Source organism: Epinephelus fuscoguttatus, linkage group LG5 (assembly GCF_011397635.1).
Source record: "Epinephelus fuscoguttatus linkage group LG5, E.fuscoguttatus.final_Chr_v1".
Classification (NCBI taxonomy): domain Eukaryota; kingdom Metazoa; phylum Chordata; class Actinopteri; order Perciformes; family Serranidae; genus Epinephelus; species Epinephelus fuscoguttatus.
Genome location: NC_064756.1, coordinates 24,260,658 through 24,283,037, shown reverse-complemented (window position 1 = coordinate 24,283,037; position 22,380 = coordinate 24,260,658). Strand labels below are relative to the sequence as shown.

General features: G+C 43.2%; 1 protein-coding gene across 6 annotated transcripts in view; it reads right to left on the bottom strand.

Moving 5' to 3' along the window:
* stx1a (syntaxin 1A (brain)) overlaps window positions 1-22,380 on the bottom strand; it is a 98,815-nt gene that overhangs the window by 68,146 nt on the left and 8,289 nt on the right. For all 6 annotated transcript variants that reach the window (XR_007449366.1, XR_007449367.1, XM_049576419.1 and 3 more), the window contains exon 2: window positions 3,010-3,087. Coding sequence is in view for 4 of the 6 variants with exons in the window: in XM_049576419.1 (XP_049432376.1) it covers window positions 3,010-3,087 (78 nt within the window). In the remaining 2 variants the exon portion in view is untranslated. The remainder of the gene's footprint in view (window positions 1-3,009; window positions 3,088-22,380) is intronic.

Genomic DNA, 22,380 nt, shown 5'->3' with positions numbered 1-22,380 from the left:
TTACCTGACGGGAGGGGTGAGCGAGTGAGCCCTGCAATCTAGAATTTGACCACTGATGTCACTGTTTTCAACCCATTTTACACACTGGCCCTTTAACTTGCTACGCATGTACTTAGTCATCTCCTCTTTTTCAATATTAATAGACAGAATATGAACGAGCAGTCGATGTGATATTCAAGTGGTATCTCCTCTATTTGCAGATGATGTTGTCCTTTTGGTTTTATTAGACTTTAATCTTTGATGTACCATGAAACAGTTTGCAGCTCAGTGTGATGCTGTCATGATGAAGATCAACACCTTTAAGTCTGACCACATGCTTCTCACTCCATAAGCGATGGACTGCTTGACCCTTAAATGCAAACATCGAATCTTTAGCAACTCGCGGCTATATAGACCCTGTCTGATTCATTCAGTTAAAGGGGACCTACTATGCTCATTTTCAGGTTCATGCTTGTATTTTGAGTTTCTAGTATAACATATTTACATGCTTTAATGTTCAAAAAAGCTGTTTTTCCCATAAGCTGTGTCTCTTTAAAGCTGCGGATGGTAACTTTGGTAAAAAACAACTTTTTTCATATTATACATATATGACAGAAAATGGGGAAAAGCAAAATAGGCCCCCTTTAACATTGAAAGGAGTCAGTTAAGGTAGTTAAAGTATGTTGGCACTAAAGGTTTGACCAACTGGGAAGAGACTTAGAGGCAGATCAAGCACACATTGGAGGGATTCAATCTCCTAGCCGGACTGGGGTTTCTGGAGGAACCTCTCTGGATGAGGACATTTGGGCTGCTCTGTTTGTCCTGTCTCCACCACAACTATGAGCAGGATAGATCACTTGTAAATGGAGGTGTAAATGGATGAGGCACCATTGAAAACATTTCTACAGAGATTGGTCATATATTAGGATACTCATTCTGAGTGTTATCTATTCATTACAATAAACGGGGCACATTTTGGTTTAGCGGTGTGGCTCTGCTCCAGCGATGCTGCGAAATGAATCTGCACAAGTGTGACACAGACTTGCCTCGAAGCTCACAAACACCGAGCAGAGTGTGCGGTACACAACACTTAAATTTATTGGACTTGTAACTGAATGGAGAAATCTAAATGCTAATGCAAAAGGGGGCGGGAGAGGTGGGGGGAGTTAAACTGCTGAGAAGCAGGCGGCAGTTGTAGCTGCATGGAAGCATTACTGAGCAGAATAAATGAGCACCAAATCTATTTGTGTGCTGCCCAGTTGCTTGAATTAGTGGTCATATATGATTGAAGGAGTATGACACGTTTAAAATGATTCTATACCTGCCTGAACTACCACATAGCTCCATTTCACAGTCCTTTGTTATATACAGCGTGTCCATTACATGCCTGCTGATTAGTAACAGTGTGTGACGGCTGCGTCCCATTATTGATGCTGTTTGTCTGTATTTCCCACATGTTGTCATGATTATTGAGACTGTTCTCTTTGATATAATAAATGTCTTCACAGCGTTTTTGATTGATGCACCTGCAGCTCGGTCACAGATGATTCTTTCAGTGATGTGTTTGTTGTCTCGTGTTGCTTTGAAAACTCACATATCAAAGTGCTGATTGTCACATCTCTTTCATAAATTACAAATGTTGCTAAATGGCATTCAACCTCATTCGACCTACCTTTGTAGCGCCATTTGCAATGGTGATTTAAATACTTCAAAGTTGAAGCCATCGTGTAAACAAATTGATAGATTGAGACGTTTAAAAAACTAAAAGGACTGCCTCATAAGTAACTGGTTACAAAAGACAAACCCGATCACCAGAATAAATGTTGGCATCTCACGTTTCTGCAAACCATGGATTCGTTACTTTTGCATATTATTATATAGCAGATACATTGAAACTTTACATTTCAACAGTGCTGTGGTTAAGTAAGGTTAGGTTTAGGCACAAAAACCACTTGGTTATGTTTAGGGAAAGATCCTGTTTTGGCATAAAACACTACATTTGGGGGCACAATCCTAGCAGGAAAAGCAGCAATTTCTAAATAAAAATAACAGTTTTTCGTGCTACTATCCTGGCAGGAAAACCAGTGATGGCGTGGCAATGACACAATAATCTTTCATGCCTAAAAATCCACAGCAAAGAGCTCCCTAGAAACACCCATGTTTGGTACCTAAAAGCTGTTGGGAACAGTCATGACTTGCATAAAGACAACAAGTTTTGCTGTCGAAGTCGCAAAGTCAGCTTATATATTATGTCCCTTTAAAAACACTGATATGATACGTATGACCTGTACCATATTTGTGGTTTGCAGACTCCTAACAATCCCAACATTTTCTTCTAGTGACAGTGCTGGAAAGACACCTTAAATTATGATAAACATGGATTCTACTGAAAATACAAAGTCTCCCACTGCCCTATTCTTATTTGAGCTACATTATCCTGCTTCTCTACACCACTCACTGTGATGTACAGTATGTCGCAGGCCCATTAAAAATGGAGCCCCCCCCTCTGAGAGCCATGATGATGTTCAGTGTGTTCCCAGCACATGTGCACAGCATGTACAGGTAAAAAACACTCACAAATGCATACACAGACGCAGGCTTAGTGCATATAGCATGAGTCATACATAAGATGAGGGACTGGAAAGAAATAAGTTAAATCACCAATGTTGTTATTTAGAGCTGGACAGGAAGAGCAATGTTGTGTTGTTCAATCAATAAAGGCCATTTCAAATGAAATAAAATACATGACGATCCATGCCACACCAGCAACGACATCAATATCTATAAATCATATCTGTGCTTCCCAGAGAGTAGATTGATTACAGAGCTCTGAAAAACCAACATGATTAGATTCAATATCAGGAGGCAAATGATACTCAGGCAGATTGCAGTGTGAGCTGGACTTTTTTTTGTTTTGTTTTTTTAACAATGGCCAGTTATATCCTTCTCTCAATCTGGTAAATGTGTGATTCGGAATAATAATGACTGACAGAGAAAGATGGAAAGATCAGGACTCTGAGAGTAACAAACCTGCTCAAAGAATTCATCCATAAAGCCTTTGTCCATCCCCACAGCGACTTCATCCTCCTCCTCTGTCGTTTCCTTCCCCTGGACACACAAAAATCATCATTTATCATCATTTTCATTCATGTTAGCTGAAAGATAAAATTATGAACATGTTCACTGAAATATAACCCCAAAGAAAGTACATTTGTTTGACTGTGACACTCGTCATGACCAGACTGGACCATGTAATACATCGTTCAAGGTTAGACAGAACAGTATTAACACTCACCCCACCTCTTCACTCATCAACTGATTAGAAACGAGAACTTAATGACACTTGTAATTAGAACCACAGGTCGAGTGATTAGCAAGTTATTATTGAATTAGGACCTAAGGGCAGAGAAAACCTTGACTTTTAAACACTCCAGGCTGCACACTCAGACACCAGCATGTTCATATACAGAAACATTCAAGTCTGAAGGAATAGTTAAATATTTTGTGAAACAAGCACAGTGTTTGACAAAAAGGTCAATACCACTTTTATATTTTTCCATTAAATATGAAGTATAGCTAAGAGTTGGTCGGCTTAGCTTAGCATAAAGACTGGCTACTGGGACAAACAGCTAGCCTGGCTCTGGCTTATTAAGCTAGCAAAATCCACTGACCAGCACCTTTAAAGCTTGTCGACTAACTAAAACTGAACTAAAACCAAAGTGTAAAAGGAACATGTTGAGTTACATGCAAGGCCAATGCACTCTCATCCCAAGTTGTCAAATATTGATGCTTTCTTGCCCCTTTGGCATGTTATAGCCTACCAACACTAAAGGCACCCTTTGGCATCTCCATGAGACGCACCCTTTAACAGTTGTCGCCTGAGTGAAACTTGTTGTAGCATGTGGTTAAAGTTGTCAAACTGTCGCGATTAGATTCAGGCAAAAAAACTTCTTGGTAAGCTTTACAGAAAACATTCTGTTTTGGGCTAAAATAAGTATGTAATGTGTCGTAAATACGTGACATGAGTGACATCAGTAAGTGATGGACAGATCAGAAGAGCCCTGGTTTCCGGTTGTAGGCTGTTTGTAGTCCATGTGATATTGACCAATCACATTTGAGCCGACTGCAGTTGTTGCCAGGTTAAATGGTCCGTGCGGTGAACTAACGAGGCGGAACATAATTGGCATCACTGCAAACTCTGAATCCATCGCAATGGTTCAGCATACTTACTTATATATAAATGGAAGTCAGAAACGGAAATTCGCTTCCTCTGCCCAAATCAATGAAAAATGGCAAAAAATCGGGGGTCTGCCCCGAGAGGCTGTATCGCCGTCTGCCGGAAGTCAGACGCTGAATACAGCCGATGGTTTCCGAAAATGGCATTTGTCTAACCCATCCATCACTCCTCACCCCAACCCTACAAGGACTGTCTTGCTCTTTATTTTATGGCAGTTGCTCTGAGCATCAAATATATCCACAGATGGGTTTACATTGGATTTAGTTGAAAGCCAGGTACGTCTCACAGCAATACCAAAGGGCATCATCAACAGCATCATTAGCACATGCAGAAGGCCATGACAAAGCATTGGTATTTGACAACTTGGGAATGAGAGTGGGCTGGCCAGGCGACACAGTAACTCTCAGCAAGAAAATGAATGTTTCCCCATATGTCCAGTTATTAAATGTATAACATGAAAAGCAAATATATGCAAGAGGATGGCTCAGAATCAAAGAAAAAGTAGAGCGGAATCTGCTGTCACTATCAGTGAATTACACTAGATGACAACAACAAAAATAAAGTCTGCTGCATTTTCTGCTGCTGCAAAATGGTTTATTTACATCAGCAAGATGTGAAATTGTTCAGCAAATAAGGAATGCATTGTGATTTCTAACAGGTTGGAAACAAAATATATGTGGCAAGCTTTTCCATTTCTAACGCAAACTGTAACAAAATTACTATTCATTGATGTCATCTCAAACATTGTTAAAAGGCCTGTAAAGTCTGTCTAAAGCTAAAAGAGTTTCCAACATCCAAATATGAAACTTTACAGCTCAACTTGTTCATCTTAAAAAGTTACAGCTTCTCAAACTTTACAACATCTAGCCAATGATTCATTCTGACATACATGGTCATTTTTAATCACATATCAGCCATTACACCACATTAGCACGGATCTCATACGGCGTCACCTCATTCATCTAGCCTCTGTCAAGCTAATTCACTTCCCCATTAGCAGTCTATGAGATCCATTTGCTTATCAGCGCTGTGGAGAGGCAGTGTAGTTTTCATTTTCTCCTTTTTCTCATCCCCAAAAGTTCACAATCAAGAAAAAAACTGCAAATTAATCGCAGCCCTTGACTACAGAACACAGAGGAATCTACAGAATCTCATATGATGCACAACAGCCACTTTAATTAGGATTTTATTGATGTCTCCTTCTTATCAACAGGCAAACTCTGATTGCCAGCCACCCCTAACCTTTCCAAGTCAAAACATTCTTTTAAAAATCCTCAACAACCCAGAATCAAATATCCCTCGTAAAAAGCCATCGCTGTCAAACATTGCAGGTTTCATGATGTTCTGGGAGTTCTTGCCTTGCACTGCCTTTTAAAAAAGAAACCACTATGTAAACAATCTTTAAACAATTAGGTCCAATTAATATTTAAAAACCACAAAGAGTTGTATCGAGATATTATTTTCATACATCCACATGTGTGGGCAGTCAGCAGGTCTGTCCAAACAAAGACACTAATGTGCATGCATTAGTCCAGCAGTGCAGAGTGCAGGAAGCCAGAGAAAGCATCGTACTATAAGTTGGGGGACAATTTTCACTCAAGTAAATGGGCTGCCATGGATGTTTTAACAATTGATCCCTCTTTAACTGTTTAATACATCCATGATAACTACCTTTACTTTACATCAGGGACATGCTAATGTACAGCTGATTGTTATCTACACGTGAAGAGAACACCTCTCCAACGTGCCAGATGCCATCGAATGTGAGCATTTGCCCACTCAAGTCGGTTACGACGACGAACTGCAGTCAAGTCGAGACCCCGATGAGGACGACAAGCATGCAGATGAGCTTCCCCGAGATGGTTTCTGACAGTTTGTGCAGAAATTCTTTGGTTATGCAAACCGACTGTTGCAGCAGCTGTCCGGGTGGCTGGTCTCAGACGATCTTGGAGGTGAACATGCTGGATGTGGAGGTCCTGGGCTGGTGTGGTTACACGTGGTCTGCGGTTGTGAGGCCGGTTGGATGTACTGCCAAATTGTCTGAAACGCCTTTGGAGACGGCTTATGGTAGAGAAATGAACATTCAGTTCACGGGCAACAGCTCTGGTGGACATTCCTGCAGTCAACATGCCAATTGTATGCTCCCTCAAAACTTGCAACATCTGTGGCATTGTGCGGTGTGATAAAACTGAACATTTCAGAGTGGTCTTTTATTGTGGCCAGCCTAAGGCACACCTGTGCAATATTCATGCTGTCTAATCAGCATCTTGATATGCCACACCTGTGAGGTGGGATGGATTATCTCGGCAAAGGAGAAGTGCTCACTAACACAGATTTAGACAGATTTGTGAACAATATTTGAGGGAAATGGTCTTTTGTGTGTATAGAAAATGTTTTAGATCTTTGAGTTCAGCTCATGAAAAATGGGAGCAAAAACAAAAGTGTTGCGTTTATATTTTTGTTCAGTGTACATCTGTGCTGATAACATGACTGTAGGTTCAGGGCATTGTCTGTCTGTGTGGGTCTGTCGAGGCTCTGTGGAAATTTGAATATTGTTTTTATTTGTTTTGTCAGTATAATCAAATCAACACACATTAACAGACTTTGGTAGAGCAGAATTCACTGAGCCCTAAATAATCACAAAGCAGCACTACAAAATGTCTAATCAAAACTAATAAATGGGAAGCAAAAAACAACAAAAAGAGCAAGGCTAAGGGCCCTGACATACCAAAGCTGACTGTCGACCATTAGTCAGTGCCAGGCTGTTGTCTGTCGCCATAAATTCTGCGGTGTGTGCAGCATCGTTTGCACTAGTCGGCCCTTGTCAACTTTTCGTTTTTTTTCATCTTAAACTGGCATTGGAGATGGTGGTGTGATCTGTTGACTGAATAAAATCACTGATTGGCAGTTCAGCTCAGTGAACGACAAGAAAAACAGAAATGAGAGAAGCAAACGAACGACTAACAGCTGAAATACATGAGGCACGGACGTGGCGTGTCACGTAGAAACAGCGGAGTAGGTTTTTTTTGTTGCTGCCAGCTTCACTGTGTGCATAATGAGCTTTGCCAAGTGATAATGCAGTTAGTTATGGAGGGTTTGAAATCATATAGACTAAATTAACTGGTACTGAATTAATTAACATGATCACTTTAAGGACTGGATGTATTGATCTGATTGATATTTTTTTTATGTGAAATGTAAAAACGCGGGGTCCTTTTGCTGCCTTTTTAAACAAAGTATACTCATTTTTTTCACAGCTCTACCTGTTGGAGGGCTGCAGACCCGCGCGCAAAAAAAAAAAAAAAAATAGACTAGCTGCTTAAAACGAATGAGCAAGGTGTCTATTACATAATATTAGCGTGATCACAGTGGCTCTGCCTTCTTCTCACTTAGTTTTGCACCAATTTTCCTCGCCATCTCTGTCTGTTCTCTCAGACGTATTTCTCAAGAACTGGTTCCTCTGCTGCGGGCATGCTGCAGCAGCCGTGCCACACCGCTATCGTGTCTCATGTATGTTGGCTGTCAAAGTCGAGAGGTAGTGAGATCAAATCAAACTAGTCATATTAGGTAAAGTCATTTTTCTAGCCACTGAGCTCTTTAGCAGAAACAGTTTGTAATCATTTGTGTCAGTGTTCACTAGCGCACGGTAAATATCAGTTGTTCTTTCAGCATTGGGTTGTGTTGTTAATGTGCTAACTAGCATCTTGAATCCGTCCTCAGTCTTACAGTTTCCCCTTTTTTTAATGATGAATACAGACTACAGCCGCCTGCTGGTATGGAGAGTTATTTCCTCTCAAACACGTGCAGATTGTATATGCTAGTTGGCTGTTGGCTATAGGCTTTGTGGTGTGTTCAAGTGCAGCTTTTTGGTCAAGACACAGGCAAGATAAAGCAACTAAATACTTGGCTTCATAACCACAAGTTCCCTGATGTTGGTTTGGTATTTCTGGGCCTTAAAATAACATCACCTCAGTTTATGGTGACATTCAAAGTTTAAAAACAAAGCTTTGCCAAGTAAATTTATATTTATCCACCCATTTTTTTTTTATCAAGGTTGGCTGTTGTTGCCCTTTTTCAATCAGTTTTTTTATGTTGCCATCATCAAAGCTGTTTGTCTATGAGAGAGAACGATTTGCTTTTCTTTGAACCTTTGAGAATAACAAAGTCTTTGTGAGGAAGTGTAGTTTTCTAAATAAATTGGAGCAGATCAAAATATTTGCCCAAACTGAATCTAACATAATACTATCTCAAATAGCAGTTAAAAGAGTTCTGCATCACAAAATTGAGACCGTTTTCATGTAACATGACTTTTGAGTAATCAAACCTGTAAATAACTCTAATCTGTATTTGCATGTCTGGTGTTTACACAACAATGATATTTGGGTGCTTATGCAGACTTGCCTGTCATCTCAAACACAAATCCATTCTGTGGAGAGTTAGCATGTGATGTGCTGACATGGAGGTGGAGGCAGAGAATAAATGTAGGGAAACGGGGAGGAGAACAGTGAGGAACCAGTTCCATAAAAAAAAATGTCTGAGAGAACAGACTTCAGCGAGAGAAGGCGAGGAAAATTGGCGCAAAACTAAGTGCGAGGAATGCAGAGCCACTGTGATCACGCTAATATTATCTAAACCCACTCAAACTATATTTAATCTGACAAAACTGAATAGTTAAATGCTCTGAAGAGTTGTAAAATACAGTATTTCTGTCAATTACAGTGCTTCAAGATCCATTCTGAGAGTTTATCTTTATTGTGCCTAACTAACATGACAACAGTGAATATGGTGGGTGTCGTTTTGTTGTAGCTGAGCAAAACTCTTCACATGGCATTAATAAATAAAAGTTTGGTATAGGTATGGCAATGAGGCGCATTTTGAGGAACTGCAGACTATTAGAAGCAGAGAGGAAAGAGGCGGCAGCAGCAGGAGGCAGAGGAGGAGGACGACAACAAGCAGGGAATCAGAATAAGCTCAGAGAGCACCAGCGATGTGCTCCGCCTCCACAGAGAGATGCTGTATCTCCTGCAGAGAGAGGAGGGCTTTGGTCTAGTTTATTCTTTGTGTGGTCAGGAGGAGAGAGGACCGAGCGGTGCACCCCAAACCTCCACCTCCCACCCAGATCTGAAGCTCCTGCTGAGCCACATCAACGCTGGTGGAGGACTTCAATGCTGCACTCTTGACTCAGCCTACAGACTTGGACTTGACTGTCCACACACAGCAGATGCTCTGAGCCAGACTTGCAAACATACATGCGCACAACAGCTGACACACTGATAACATGCAACAGACGGTTAACACACAGGCAGATCAAGGCCTATACAAGCCGGTCCCCATTAGGCCATAACCCTTCAATTCACTCTGCCTCTGGGGCTCACACTCGGGTGAAACACCACGGCAGGAGTAGTGGCCTGATTATGCTGTTTATTAGATTAGAGAGTTGTTCTAGGCACCGCGCCAGCAGGGAGTTGCTCCATAAAGACAAAAGGCAGTGCCTGCACATCCAGTGTAAACAGGAGGAAGAGGAAATACAGTCGAAGAGTGAGGGAGCGAGAGATAAAACAGACATGTAGTGCGCAGGCTGTAAAATCACAGCTGTCAGCACAGAAAGAAAGAGGAGGAGAAACAGGGCAACACAACAATTATTAAAAGCTGTGAAAGTGTAATTGTATGTGCAATAAGAGGACAGGGAGACACTGAGTGTGTGTGTTGATGTGCAAGTAGTCAGGTTAAATGGAGAGGGTGGGATTATAGTGATCGTGCGAGTGCATTCAGACCCTTTCACGGTTTTATCTGCGAGTAACAGAGAGAAGAGCAGTGAGAGACAGTTCAAGTAGAGATGGAAACCCATGTGGGCAGTACTTTATTGTCCTTTTGTGTTTCCATATTAAAGCAGACCTGTTTCCTGCATCTTTGTATCACAGCCAATTCAAGCAGCTTCCTGCAGTCCCATTAGAAATGACTCATAAAAATCTGTGTCAGCTGCGCAGAGGAATACTGAGAGCATAACCAGATTTATTATCATAATACAGCTAGGTAACATTCATTATGGATGTGTGCTCACTCATATACACACACACATACAATGAACATTTGATTATTTATTCATGTTTCCTACAGTAGACAAATACAAAGATATGAAGAATAAGAACTGAAGGATCGACGATTTTTTTTTTTGCTCCATCTGCACAGTCTTGCTGTTCATACAGTAGCTCTCTCACACACACACATTTATTTTTCAACTGTATAGAAGAATAAATGTTGTGTTGCATTCATGTTTCTGGTAATTACCGTGATTACCAGTTTCTGACTTGTAATCAGCACTAACATCAACATCATCACAAGGTTAATCAGTGACTCTAAATTGTCCATAGGTGTGAATGTGAGTGTGAATGGTTGTCTGTCTCTATGTGTCAGCCCTGTGATAGTCTGGTGACCTGTCCAGGGTGTACCCTGCCTCTCACCCAATGTTAGCTGGGTTAGGCTCCAGCCCCGCTGTGACCCCCAACAGGATAAGCGGTTACAGAAAATGAATGAATATTGGATTGTCTCCAGCAAAAAGATGAAAGTAAAAAAACAACCCAAAATTCACTCGTTTGGCATTTTGCTTTGCTATATTTGCGTTTTTCAGTGCAACTCTGCCTCTTGGATGTCTGCTGTTCATGGTCTGGCACCTGGTTGCTACGTTTTAATAAAGCCCTGACCTCACCTGAGCACTGTGAGTGTACACACCCATAAACGTCCCGAGCACAGAAAATAAGAAAATACAGAGGGCAGAGCTTCTGCAAAAAAATACACCACCACACTCTTTTAATGGGCCATAAGTGAAGATTGAGAGGGATTACTTCTGTATGAGTCTATAGATTGGTTTTTAGGTAAAGCCTGTATAGTTAACCTTTGACTTGAATTTTCAGATCACGTGAATGCAAGTCAAGGAACTACTTCTCTCTAACATCTACTCCATATGACGTGAATTTGGCATTCGTCTTCAAAGGGACAGTTCACCAAATATACAAAACACATATTTTCTCACTTACCTCTAGCAGTATCTAACCGTTACGGCTGGGTATCATTTAAGCAATAACAATAAAAGTACCAGTACACTTAAAATTATACCAATATTAATAAAGTACTTCAATACATTCAATACTCATCATGTGAATGGAGTGGTGCCTGGAATAGCCATGTTTTCAAACATTTTGTCAGCATCTCAGCACACTGATCCACCAACTCCATCAAATACACCAAGCTCGACTCCATCACACCACAGACTGTATGAGTTGTAGCTGCTGCTGCAGGAGTGTGAGCTCCGCACTGGGGAGAGTGAAAGTGGGGGAGTCAGCCCAGTCGCACACACAGTGACAGAGCTAACTGTTAGCATAACATGGCTAACATCACCTAACTGTTCTTAATGGGTTTGATGACTAAGTCGAGTCATTTGGGTGCGAGTTTGTTCGAACCATGGAACGACTCTGTGTTGGATATTGCTGCTGTGAATGGGTCAAATAAACACAGGACTTTTCATCAGAAGAAAAGTGTTTGTGTCCCATCTGAAACCAAGAGAACTTTGAGTTATTTTAAGGTAAGTTCTCGTCACTTTTCTTTTCCTAATCTTAACCTACATAACTTTATGTTAAATACATAACATGATGACACCAAACCATGTTTATTTCCTAAACCTAACCTATATAACTTTCTTTATTTATTTCCTAAACTTAACCCATGTAACTTCATTCGCCTTAACCTAACCTATGTATCTTAACCTTAAGTACGTAATTTCGTGTTTTGTGAGGATATGTTGCTTTATTCTCAGTGCAGAGGTTGAAAATAATTAGAAGTCACCAGAAAAACCAAACAGTGATGATGATGAAATTTTAGAGCAAATACATATTAATTAAAAAATAAATAAAAGCCAGTTATAAGATTCAGTTTGTCTAAATCAAATGGAGCATTAGAGGCACAGAGCCGATGCTGATACAGCAAAACCACAAATCAACATAGCGGTCTAGATCTAACTGATTTCCGGGCTGGTCGGCTGACTGAGTGACTGTCAGGGTAAATGGCTGGCTGATGGGAGAGGACGATGCAATGTAAGGCTATCGAGACAGGATAATTACACGACCAGGGTGCAGCGTGGGTGACAAGAGGACACAGGAAGTGATAGATTGAGCCGGCCAAATGTAAAACTCACATTACTGTGCTGTCTCCTCGCTGATAACAACACCGGGAGCAATCTCTGAAGAAAATCAACTGCTCTCCGTTTTTGATTTAAGGTGTAGATATAGTCAGCTGAAGAAGGATGTGGTACATTTCTCCATGTGATCAGTGCACCTTGGCTGATAACTTCATAATAAAAATATAGATCAATACTTTTTTGTTTTAATATAAGATCACTGCAGTACTTTGCAAACAAGCTCCACTATTGTTTGTACACATCTGTGCCCTGGGGTACAACACAACAAACTGTTGGAGAAAGGAATCCATTCTTCTGTTTGCAAAGACATTTGAGTTTGAATCTAGCACAACACTCTGCCTTCTGTCTTTGCTGATTATTTCAGCAAACTTAGCACTATTCACAACTTCCAAACCAAACACAGATGACACATTCAGTCTGCTTTAATTGGTTTTTGGGTGACTAATATACACAGCAACCTTTTACAGTAGAAGCAAGTTTTAAAAATCCTCAGCTGTCCAAATTAGGATATCTCAGCCTGGTTCCACAGATCAAATAAATCTGGTTCCATGCTCACTGGCAGCTATTTCCCAGTTGGGAAAATAATCAGATTTCGGTAGGTTGGACTAAGAAAGACAACGTTGTGTTCCTGTGTCCGAGCCACAAACATGCAAGCGAGAAGATGGTGACAAGAGTGGATGAGTTCAATTAACACATTTCTTCAAGAGATGCAATAAATGTTGAGTCAACTGCTCCTAGAAATTGCTACCATAGCTTCTATGTTGGGGTAACCCTGACAGAGAGTTTACAGTCAAATCTAATTGGTCAAGTCTTGCCTGTCGTCAACTGATCATCAAATCTTTACTTTTTTGTCTTGGCTCATTGATCCATATTCTTATTTTAGTTTCCACATTGTTTACAATATCTGTCTTCTTGACTTGGCCTAGGAACTTATTTTATAATAGGACTTGCTCTATACATTGCTGTTTGTTGTGTTTAGGGTGTGTGTGTGGGGGGGCAGCTGTCAATAGTAGTCTACTGAGATAGGGTGGAGGAGATTGATAGATAGACACTTTAGGTAGTTTTCCTGGTTGTAAACAGAACTTTTGATTTTAATATAGCGAGAGATGCAAACCGCAGGCCGCTGTTTCTACGCGCCTGCTGATTTTGACAGAGAACAATTCATGATTTCAAAAACATTTAGCACTCTGTGAACGCTATGTTCTTAAGTGAGTGCTTTGCTTTAGAAATTTATACCACAATAGACATTATATCATGATTTATGGAGAAACCAAGCAATTCTATGTAAATCAGACGTCAAACACCCCCATATAGCCCCAATGAAATGGTCCCTTGTTTCATGACCACATTTTTCACCAGAGTGACAATTCAACTATGAGATTGGAAGTTAAATCAGCCTCCTATGTTGAATAAAAATTACATCAGCACGGTTATATCACCCACTACTGATTGAGGTTGAAACAAAACCCATTTTCCTAAACAGAAGAGAGCTGACATTAACACAATCTCAGATTGAAAGAAAAAAATGAAATGAGACAAAACGCAATTTGGTGTGATCATCCGAGTTTAGCAAAGAGGTCCTAGAGTCTGGAATTCAGTCCCTAAAATTTTGGAAACCCCAAAAAATTACTCATTGCTAACTTGTAGTATGTTTTATTGTGAATCTCCATTCATTGATAATACTTACAATGCTAACTGTCACTCTTTAAGGGGTTACATGATAGACCTCTCTGCTGTTGTGGCTTTGCTGGCAGATAATTTTCCTGTGACTTTTTATATGGGATTTTCTTTTTGTTTTATTCAAATACACATACATCTAGTTTCTGCTTTGCATTCCAATGAAAAAAAGATCTGGGCCGAGGTTAACAGGGTGATTTTATCAGCCCTGCCTGCAGTGAGCAGGGTTCAGCAGATACACGAAGAACAATGTGGGTGGTAGAAGAGATGAAGCGCTGCCACCGCAGCAGCACAGTGTCAAAGTGTGTGCATGTGCAACAAATTCCTTTTCCTAACAATCCTCCTCAGCGTCCTCCCCCTTTAATCATCTTCCTTTTTCTTTCTCATTCTCGCTGTCCGTCATTCTCTCGCCTCCTTTTCTTTCATTCTCCTTCCTCCAGACTTCAGCTTCACTACAGAACCATTACAGCGACAGGCCCACACAACATGGACTCAGTTACCTTTTCCTCACCCCCTCTCGTCACGCCTTTACTTTGTTGTTTTTCTTTTTTTAACAACTCATTATCCTTCCTCGAGACCACGTCAGCATTCATTTATCCAACCAAACTTCTACACTTAAATTGTTGCCTCGTTTCCTGAAAGACAGATCTGATTCTGCTGTGTATTTTCATGTGGATATGTTTGGAATGACAAACTTTCTCGTCCTCATGCAAGCTCTTCCTCTACACTTACTCTTATTCCACATTTTATCCCTCTTTTGCTCTTCCTACCATTTTGCTCTCTCTCTACGCCCTCTGCCTCCCTCACATCTTTCTGACCTTTAACAGTGTAATCATCAAAGTGATGCCATTTAAACACGCCTAAACACAAATTTACAAACTGCCACACTATAAAAGGTTAAATAATGACTTATAATGTGATAATTGCGCATCTTTCCACAAATCAATGATAATCAATTTTAGGCTAGAATTCAAATGTCTGCAGCTGCCAATTCTCAGGGAGATAACTCTTTCTACTGCAGGGATTCAGATGAGATGGCTGACCTTTTAGACTAAATAGTGGATGCTTACTTCCATTTTGGCCTGTTAGCACGTAATTGGCCGATGGGTATGGATATGAATACATAAATTACACGCTGTTGACAATGTTCATACAGACTTGTCTGCCCTGGTCATGTGTGTAGGCAGCTGCGGGTGGTCGGTCAATCTCACAGAAGTGGGTGAGAAAATGTCATAAAGCTTCAATTGAACTTTAATGACAGATCACAGGCAGAGAAAAGAGATGTCCTGTCACCACTTACGCCATGGATTTTTCCCACCCCCAGTCCCTTCTCCTTATTCCCCTGTGGGGTATATTCAGACTGCCTCACTGACCATGAAGGATTATGACAGCACCAGTGCAGTGCGGCACTAACACAATTACAGTGTAGATATAGGGGAAATGTAACAGAGAGTGAGAGGGATGTCAAGGATGGACGGGTAGAGAAAGAAAGAATCATGGCAGCAAGAGGGAGAGATGAAAGAGCCATAGGACAAGAATTACAGAGAAAAGTCAGGACGAAAATGAGAAAACAGGTGTACAGAGGTAAACAAAACATAAAATACTACCATTTTTTTTTTCATTATTGAGAAAACTGCAGATTATTTTCTTGATTAATTGAGTCATTTTTAATCTTTAAAATGTCAGAATTTATTTATTTTTTGTTAAAAAAGGGCATCACAGTTTTCTAAAGCCCAACACAATGTCTTCAAATTGCTTGTTTTGTCAAAACAACAGTCCAAAACTCAAAGATATTCAGTTTTCTAGAATATTTTTTAACTTTTATTTAACCAAGAAGTCCCTTGAGATGTAAAATCTGTTTTCTGAGGGAGACCTGGCAAAGACAGTACACCAGTTACAGTTTGAATAAAAAATAAAACACAACAGGATGGCAGGATTTCTGTCATATAAATCACCTAACTATCAGTGACGTTATCAGTTGTTTTACCAAACAGTTAATAGGAATTATGACTTTTGTGCCTCGGGTGAGGAGGGAATAATCTGAGCTATTACAGTTATAGAGCCAAAAGGGCAGCAGGGGACACATGTTGGGGTCCACGGAAGGGACGAACTGCAGTCAAAACTGACTTATGACGCATTCACACTGGTGCTACTCGTTCCGCTTTAAACAAACCCTGGTCCGCTTCCACAGATAGTTCAGTCCGTTTGGAGTGGTGTGAACGCACATTTGAACTCTGACCAAACGAGCGAACCCTGGTCCACCCTCACAAACTGGGGGTATCGGTTCACTTGCAAGGGGGGGAAGCAGAGGTAAAAAAAAGAAAACGTTGGAAAATGTCTCGTGGGCACAGGTGGAGTAGTGAGGAGGTGCAGGTGCTTATTGATATATGGTCAGAGGACTATACGCAGTTGCTTGTGGTGACCAAGCAGGCTGAAGGGGATGGATTTCCGTTTTCGGTCCTGACCAATCGATGAGCCGGGTTTTCTTCTTCCTCATGCTTTTTTTTCTTCCTGGTCAGTGGTCGTTTCGGGCAATAATGCCCCCAAACGAGCAGCTGATGGAATTGTGTGATGTCATCCAGGCGGTTTGGTCTGCTTTAAAAAGTGCAATGTGAAAGTGAACCGAACCAAATGAAGGTGTGAAATTTTTCCAGTCCCCTGGACTATACAGGTGTGAATGTGCCCTTATTTTAGCTATAACATTGATCACATTCTCCCCTAGCTATAATCAACATACTAACAATGGCTACTTGTATGTAAAGGAGATCACTCGTACGTTCAACCCACAGAGAGTTAATACCCCATCCCGCTGTTCCCCCTCAACTCTACAGAGATAATCTAGTACATTTACATGCAGCCATGCTCACTCCTATTAACGTGCCCTAACATGTCTTTTATCACATCAAAATATGGAATAGTGGAACAGCTGGAGTCTCTTGTGTCATTTTGCTTCTTTGCGTCAAAATAGAATTTTTCCACCAGTGGCTTGTTCGACAGTGCAAACACAGCCTCCCTCTTTCATTCCTCTGACCACCTTCTCGAAAAGGTCGGCGTTACCATATTTGCGCACATCCAAAAACCTGTAGATATTCAAGTCTTTCACAAGGTTCAAAATAGGTGTGTCTCTCCCTCCAGAAATGTGGGCTTTTCTTGAGGGCATACATCTTTATCTCACAGCCTTGCAAACTGTTGGCGAGTTGGTTTGTATACAACGCATCCATGGCAATGCACAGAGCTGACCATCAAACAGGGGGGCTTGAGTTGCAAACTGCAGCAAAAACCTCAGTTGAGACGCGTATTCCAAATGCTTGATATACTGTACATATCCAGAGAATGCTCCTAAACCCAAAAAATATCAGCCTATGCCACATTTCTTTATCGGGAAAATGCTTCATTCGGGAATAAGGCCTTCCAAAAATACAAAAAGGATACGCTGTTTACATGACCTGCATTGAATTCAGAATACTGTCATATTTGGAATAATAGTGGAATATTAGCTCCTCCGAGAACCGTCACCTTATCGTGGTGGAGGGGTTTGAGTGCCCTAATGACCCTAGGAGCTGTGCTGTCGGTCACCTCTTTGGCGGGGAAGGAGCCGGAGCTTGTGGAAGAGGTTGAGCGCTACCAGCTAGATATAGTCGGCCTCACCTCGACACATAGTTCCGGCTCTGGAACCCAAGTCCTTGCGAGGGGTTGGACTCTCTCCTTTGCTGGAGTTGCTCCGGGTGAGAGGTGGAGAACTGGGGTGGGCTTTCTGATAGCCCCCAGACTCTCTGCCTGTATGTTGGGGTTCACCCCAGTGGACGAAAGGGTTGCGTCCCTGCTCCTTCGGGTCGGGGAACGGGTCCTGACTGTTGTCTGCGCTTATGTGCCGAACAGCAGTTCAGAGTACCCGCCCTTTTTGGAGTCCCTGGGACGGGTGCTGGACAGTGCCCCGACTGGGGACTCCATTGTTCTGCTGGGGGACTTCAACGCTCACGTGGGCAATAACAGCAGGACCTGGAGGGGCGTGATTGGGAGGAACAGCCTGCCCGATCTGAACCTGAGTGGTGTTCAGTTATTCGACTTCTGTGCGGGTCGCAGTTTGGCCATAACTAACACCATGTTCGAGCATAAGGATGTCCATCGGTGCACGTGGCACCAGGACAGCCTAAGTCGCAGGTCAATGATTGACTTTGTAGTCATGTCATTTGACCTGCGACCATATGTTCTGGACACTCGGGTGAAGAGAGGAGCAGAGCTGTCAACTGATCACCACCTGGTGGTGAGTTGGATCAGGTGGCAGGGGAGGACGCTGCGCAGACCTGGCAGGCCCAAACGAGCAGTGAGGGTCTGCTGGGAACGCCTGGCGGAAGAACCTGTCAAGATGATCTTTAACTCCCACCTCCGGGAGAGCTTCGACCGCGTCCCGAGGGCAGAGGGGGACATTGAGTCCGAATGGGCCTTGTTCCGCTCTGCCATTGTCGAGGCGGCTGTTGCAAGCTGTGGCTGCAAGGCCGTGGGGGCCAGTCGCGGCGGTAACCCCTGAACCCGCTGGTGGACACCAGAGGTGAGGGGAGCCGTCAGGCTGAAGAAGGAGGCCTACAGGGCATGGTTGGTCTGTGGGTCTCCAGAAGCAGCTGACGGGTACTGGCGGGCCAAGCGGAGCGCAGCAGTGGCAGTCGCAGAGGCAAAAACTCAGGCGTGGAAGGTGTTCGGTGAGGCCATGGAGAAAGACTATCGATCAGCTCCAAAGAGGTTCTGGCAAACTGTCCGGCGCCTTGGGGGGGGGGGGGGGGGGGGGTTGACATCAAGTTGACATCAACTGGGGACATTGTCGGGCGGTGGAAGGAATACTTTGAGGAGCTCCTCAATCCCACCAACACGTATTCCAGTGAGGAAACAGAGCCGGGAGTCTCAGGGGCGGGTCATCCAGTTTCGGGGGCAGAAGTCGCCAAGGTAGTGAAGGAACTACGTGGCGGCGTGGCCCCGGGGGTGGATGAGATTCACCCTGGATATCTCAAGTCTCTGGATGTTGTAGGGCTGTCCTGGCTGACACGCCTCTGCAACATTGCGTGGACATCGGGAGCAGTGCCTCTGGAGTGGCAGACCAGGGTGGTGGTCCCCATCTTCAAGAAAGGGGACCAGAGGGTGTGTTCCAACTACAGGGGGATCACACTCCTCAGCCTACCCGGTAAGGTCTACGCCAGGGTACTGGAGAAGAGGGTCCGGTCGACAGTTGAACCTCGGATTGAGGAGGAGCAATGTGGTTTTCGTCCCGGACGCGGAACCGTGGACCAGCTCTTTACCCTCGCCAGGGTGCTGGAGGGGGCATGGGAGTTCGCCCAACCAGTCCACATGTGTTTTGTGGATTTGGAGAAGGCTTACGACCGTGTCCCCAGGGGCATCCTGTGGGGGGTGCTCCAGGAGTATGGGGTTGGTGGCCCTCTGCTAAGGGCCATCCAGTCCCTGTACCGAAGGAGCACGAGTCTGGTTCATGTGGCTGGCAGTAAGTCGGACCTGTACCCGGTGAGGGTTGGCTGCCCTTTGTCACCGGTTCTGTTCATAACTTTCATGGACAGAATTTCTAGGCGTAGCCAAGGGGTGGAGGGTGTCAGGTTCGGTGACGGGAGGATCTCGTCCCTGCTATTTGCAGATGACGTGGTCCTCCTAGCTCCATCAAACAGTGACCTCCAGCTCTCGCTGGGACGGTTCGCAGCCGAGTGTGAAGCAGCTGGGATGAGAATCAGCACCTCCAAGTCCGAGGCCATGGTCCTCAGCCGGAAAAGGGTGGAATACCCACTCCAGGTCGGGGGGGAGGTCCTGCCTCAGGTGGAGGAGTTTAAGTATCTTGGGGTCTTGTTCACGAGTGAGGGTAGGATGGAGCGGGAGATTGACAGGCAGATTGGGGCAGCGTCAGCAGTGATGCAGACGCTTAACCAGTCTGTTGTGGTGAAAAGGGAGCTCAGCCAGAAAGCGAAGCTCTCAATTTACCGGTCAATCTACGTTCCAACCCTCACCTATGGTCACGAGCTTTGGGTAGTGACCGAAAGAACGAGATTGCGAGTACAAGCGGCTGAAATGAGTTTCCTCCGCAGGGTGGCTGGGCTCAGCCTTAGAGATAGGGTGAGGAGCTCGGACATCCGGGAGGGACTCGGAGTAGAGCCGCTGCTCCTCCACATTGAGAGGAGCCAGTTGAGGTGGTTCGGGCATCTGGTAAGGATGCCTCCCGGATGCCTCCCTTGGGAGGTATTTCGGGCATGTCCAACCGGGAGGAGACCTCGGGGCCGCCCCAGGACACGCTGGAGGGATTACATCGCCCAGCTGGCCTGGGAACACCTCAGGGTTCCCTCAAAAGTGCTGACGGAGGTGGCTGGGGAGAGGACTGTCTGGGCTACTTTGCTGAGGCTGCTGTCCCCGCGACCCGGACCCAGATAAGCAGAGGACGACGAGACGAGGCGAGACGAGTGGAATATTAGTGTGCATGTAAACACTGTTTTGGTTTTCCAGGTTGCAGCTTTACTATTTTTTTTTTTGTTTTGTTTTGTTTTATATTTTGATCCCACTAACTACCTTGAAAATACACGACCCTGGGGAACAACATATCCCACAGAACAGTGTATAATAACCTCCACACCGGACAGCTACACAGCACATCCTACAAAAACACAGAGAAATATCTGAGATAAAGTCATGGAATAAAGTCAGTCCACTAAATGTGTATGTGAGTTTAATCATCAGAAGCTGCATCATGTTGTGTGGGGTTATGAGAGGAGTCTTCTACTCAGATAAGTGCCCACCTATCAGAAGTTACTTCTTCAGATCTTCAGGTAAATAATCTATAAAAGGTGACCAAACCTCTGAAAACAGCTCATCTTTACCTTTTAAGAGAGCCTCCAATCATTCATGGGGGAGGGTGTTAAAAATCTCTCTGTACCAGAAGGTTATATACTTGGCAGGAAGACTTTGATCCAATTGAGCAGGACACATTTTCGAGCAATTAAAAGGAGCTTCTACAGAAGTTTGTAGTGTGATGCAGGCAGATGCAATTCTATGGAGGAAAGAGGAATACACTAGAGTCTTTTTTAATTTTTATTTCAAACATCCAACTGTCTACTCTGGAAATACATGCCCAGACTCTGGAAAATAACTCACACTTACAGAGGCAATGAAAATACATGGCATTTAATGCATAGAGGAAGAAGGGATTTATATTGTGCAAGGTAACAGGGGTGATATGCAGCCTGTGAAGAATCTCATACTGGGTCTCTCTCAATCTACAAAGGCTCAGACACACCAAATCGACATCAAAGGACTAGCAGTGGCAAAGGCTGACTGTTGCGTCACCTCAGGCCGCAAAAAGTTGCTCTTGAACGCACCACAAAGACTTCAGCTAATGGCCAGCCAGCACATATGTCCTGCGCCTGCATGAGAGGAAATAACTCTCACCAGCAGGTGGAGGTAGTCCGTGTTCATTATTCAAAAAGGGGAACAGGAAAACAGACAGGATGGATTCAAGAAGAAGAATATTTAAACAAACATTAACAGATCTAGGGCTAAAAACATGATCTTACCTAAAATAAAAGGTTAATTTTGATCTGACACCCGCCTGACATGAGTCATTTGTTTGCTTTCCTCACTCCTGTTTATCTTCTTGCACTGAGTTGAACTGCAAATCAGAGTGATTCCTTTCACCTACGGGCTCCACCATCGGTGCTCCAAGACAAATCTCTCTACGTCACCACACATGAGGTTAAAGGTCCAGTGGTGTACGATTTAGAGAACTACAGAGGCTGACACGAAAATGCTAATGGCTGCATCTAGAGCCAGTGCTTGGTTTGTCCATTCTGGGCTACTGCAGAACAACACAACAGACTCTGTGGAAGAGGACTGTGAGATCAGAAAACACTCATATGTCATTCTGGATGGCCACTGATGGCAAATAATGTATTTTGTTGGAAGACTTGTTAGTTAACGTGTCTGTTCAGCCTCACGCTGGCAAGATTATGTTATCATAATAAAAAATGATCACCTAATGAAGAAAGGCAGAGCTACTTAGGGCCTAATGAGGTCAGTTACAGTTAAGAGGCTTAGTCTCCAACAAATATCTGTGATAAAAGGTGTTATCTGCTATGCTAAAGATCAACTCTGCTGCCATCGATTATGAGAAGATGTGAAATGGGAGGCCTGCATATTACAAATTCAATTTTGGCAGCGGTAACAAAGATGACCCGCAGCTTGTTCTCTCATAGCAGATGGGGAAGGTTTGATTACAGAATCGGCATTATTTATTATCAGGATATCCATTAGCTGATGC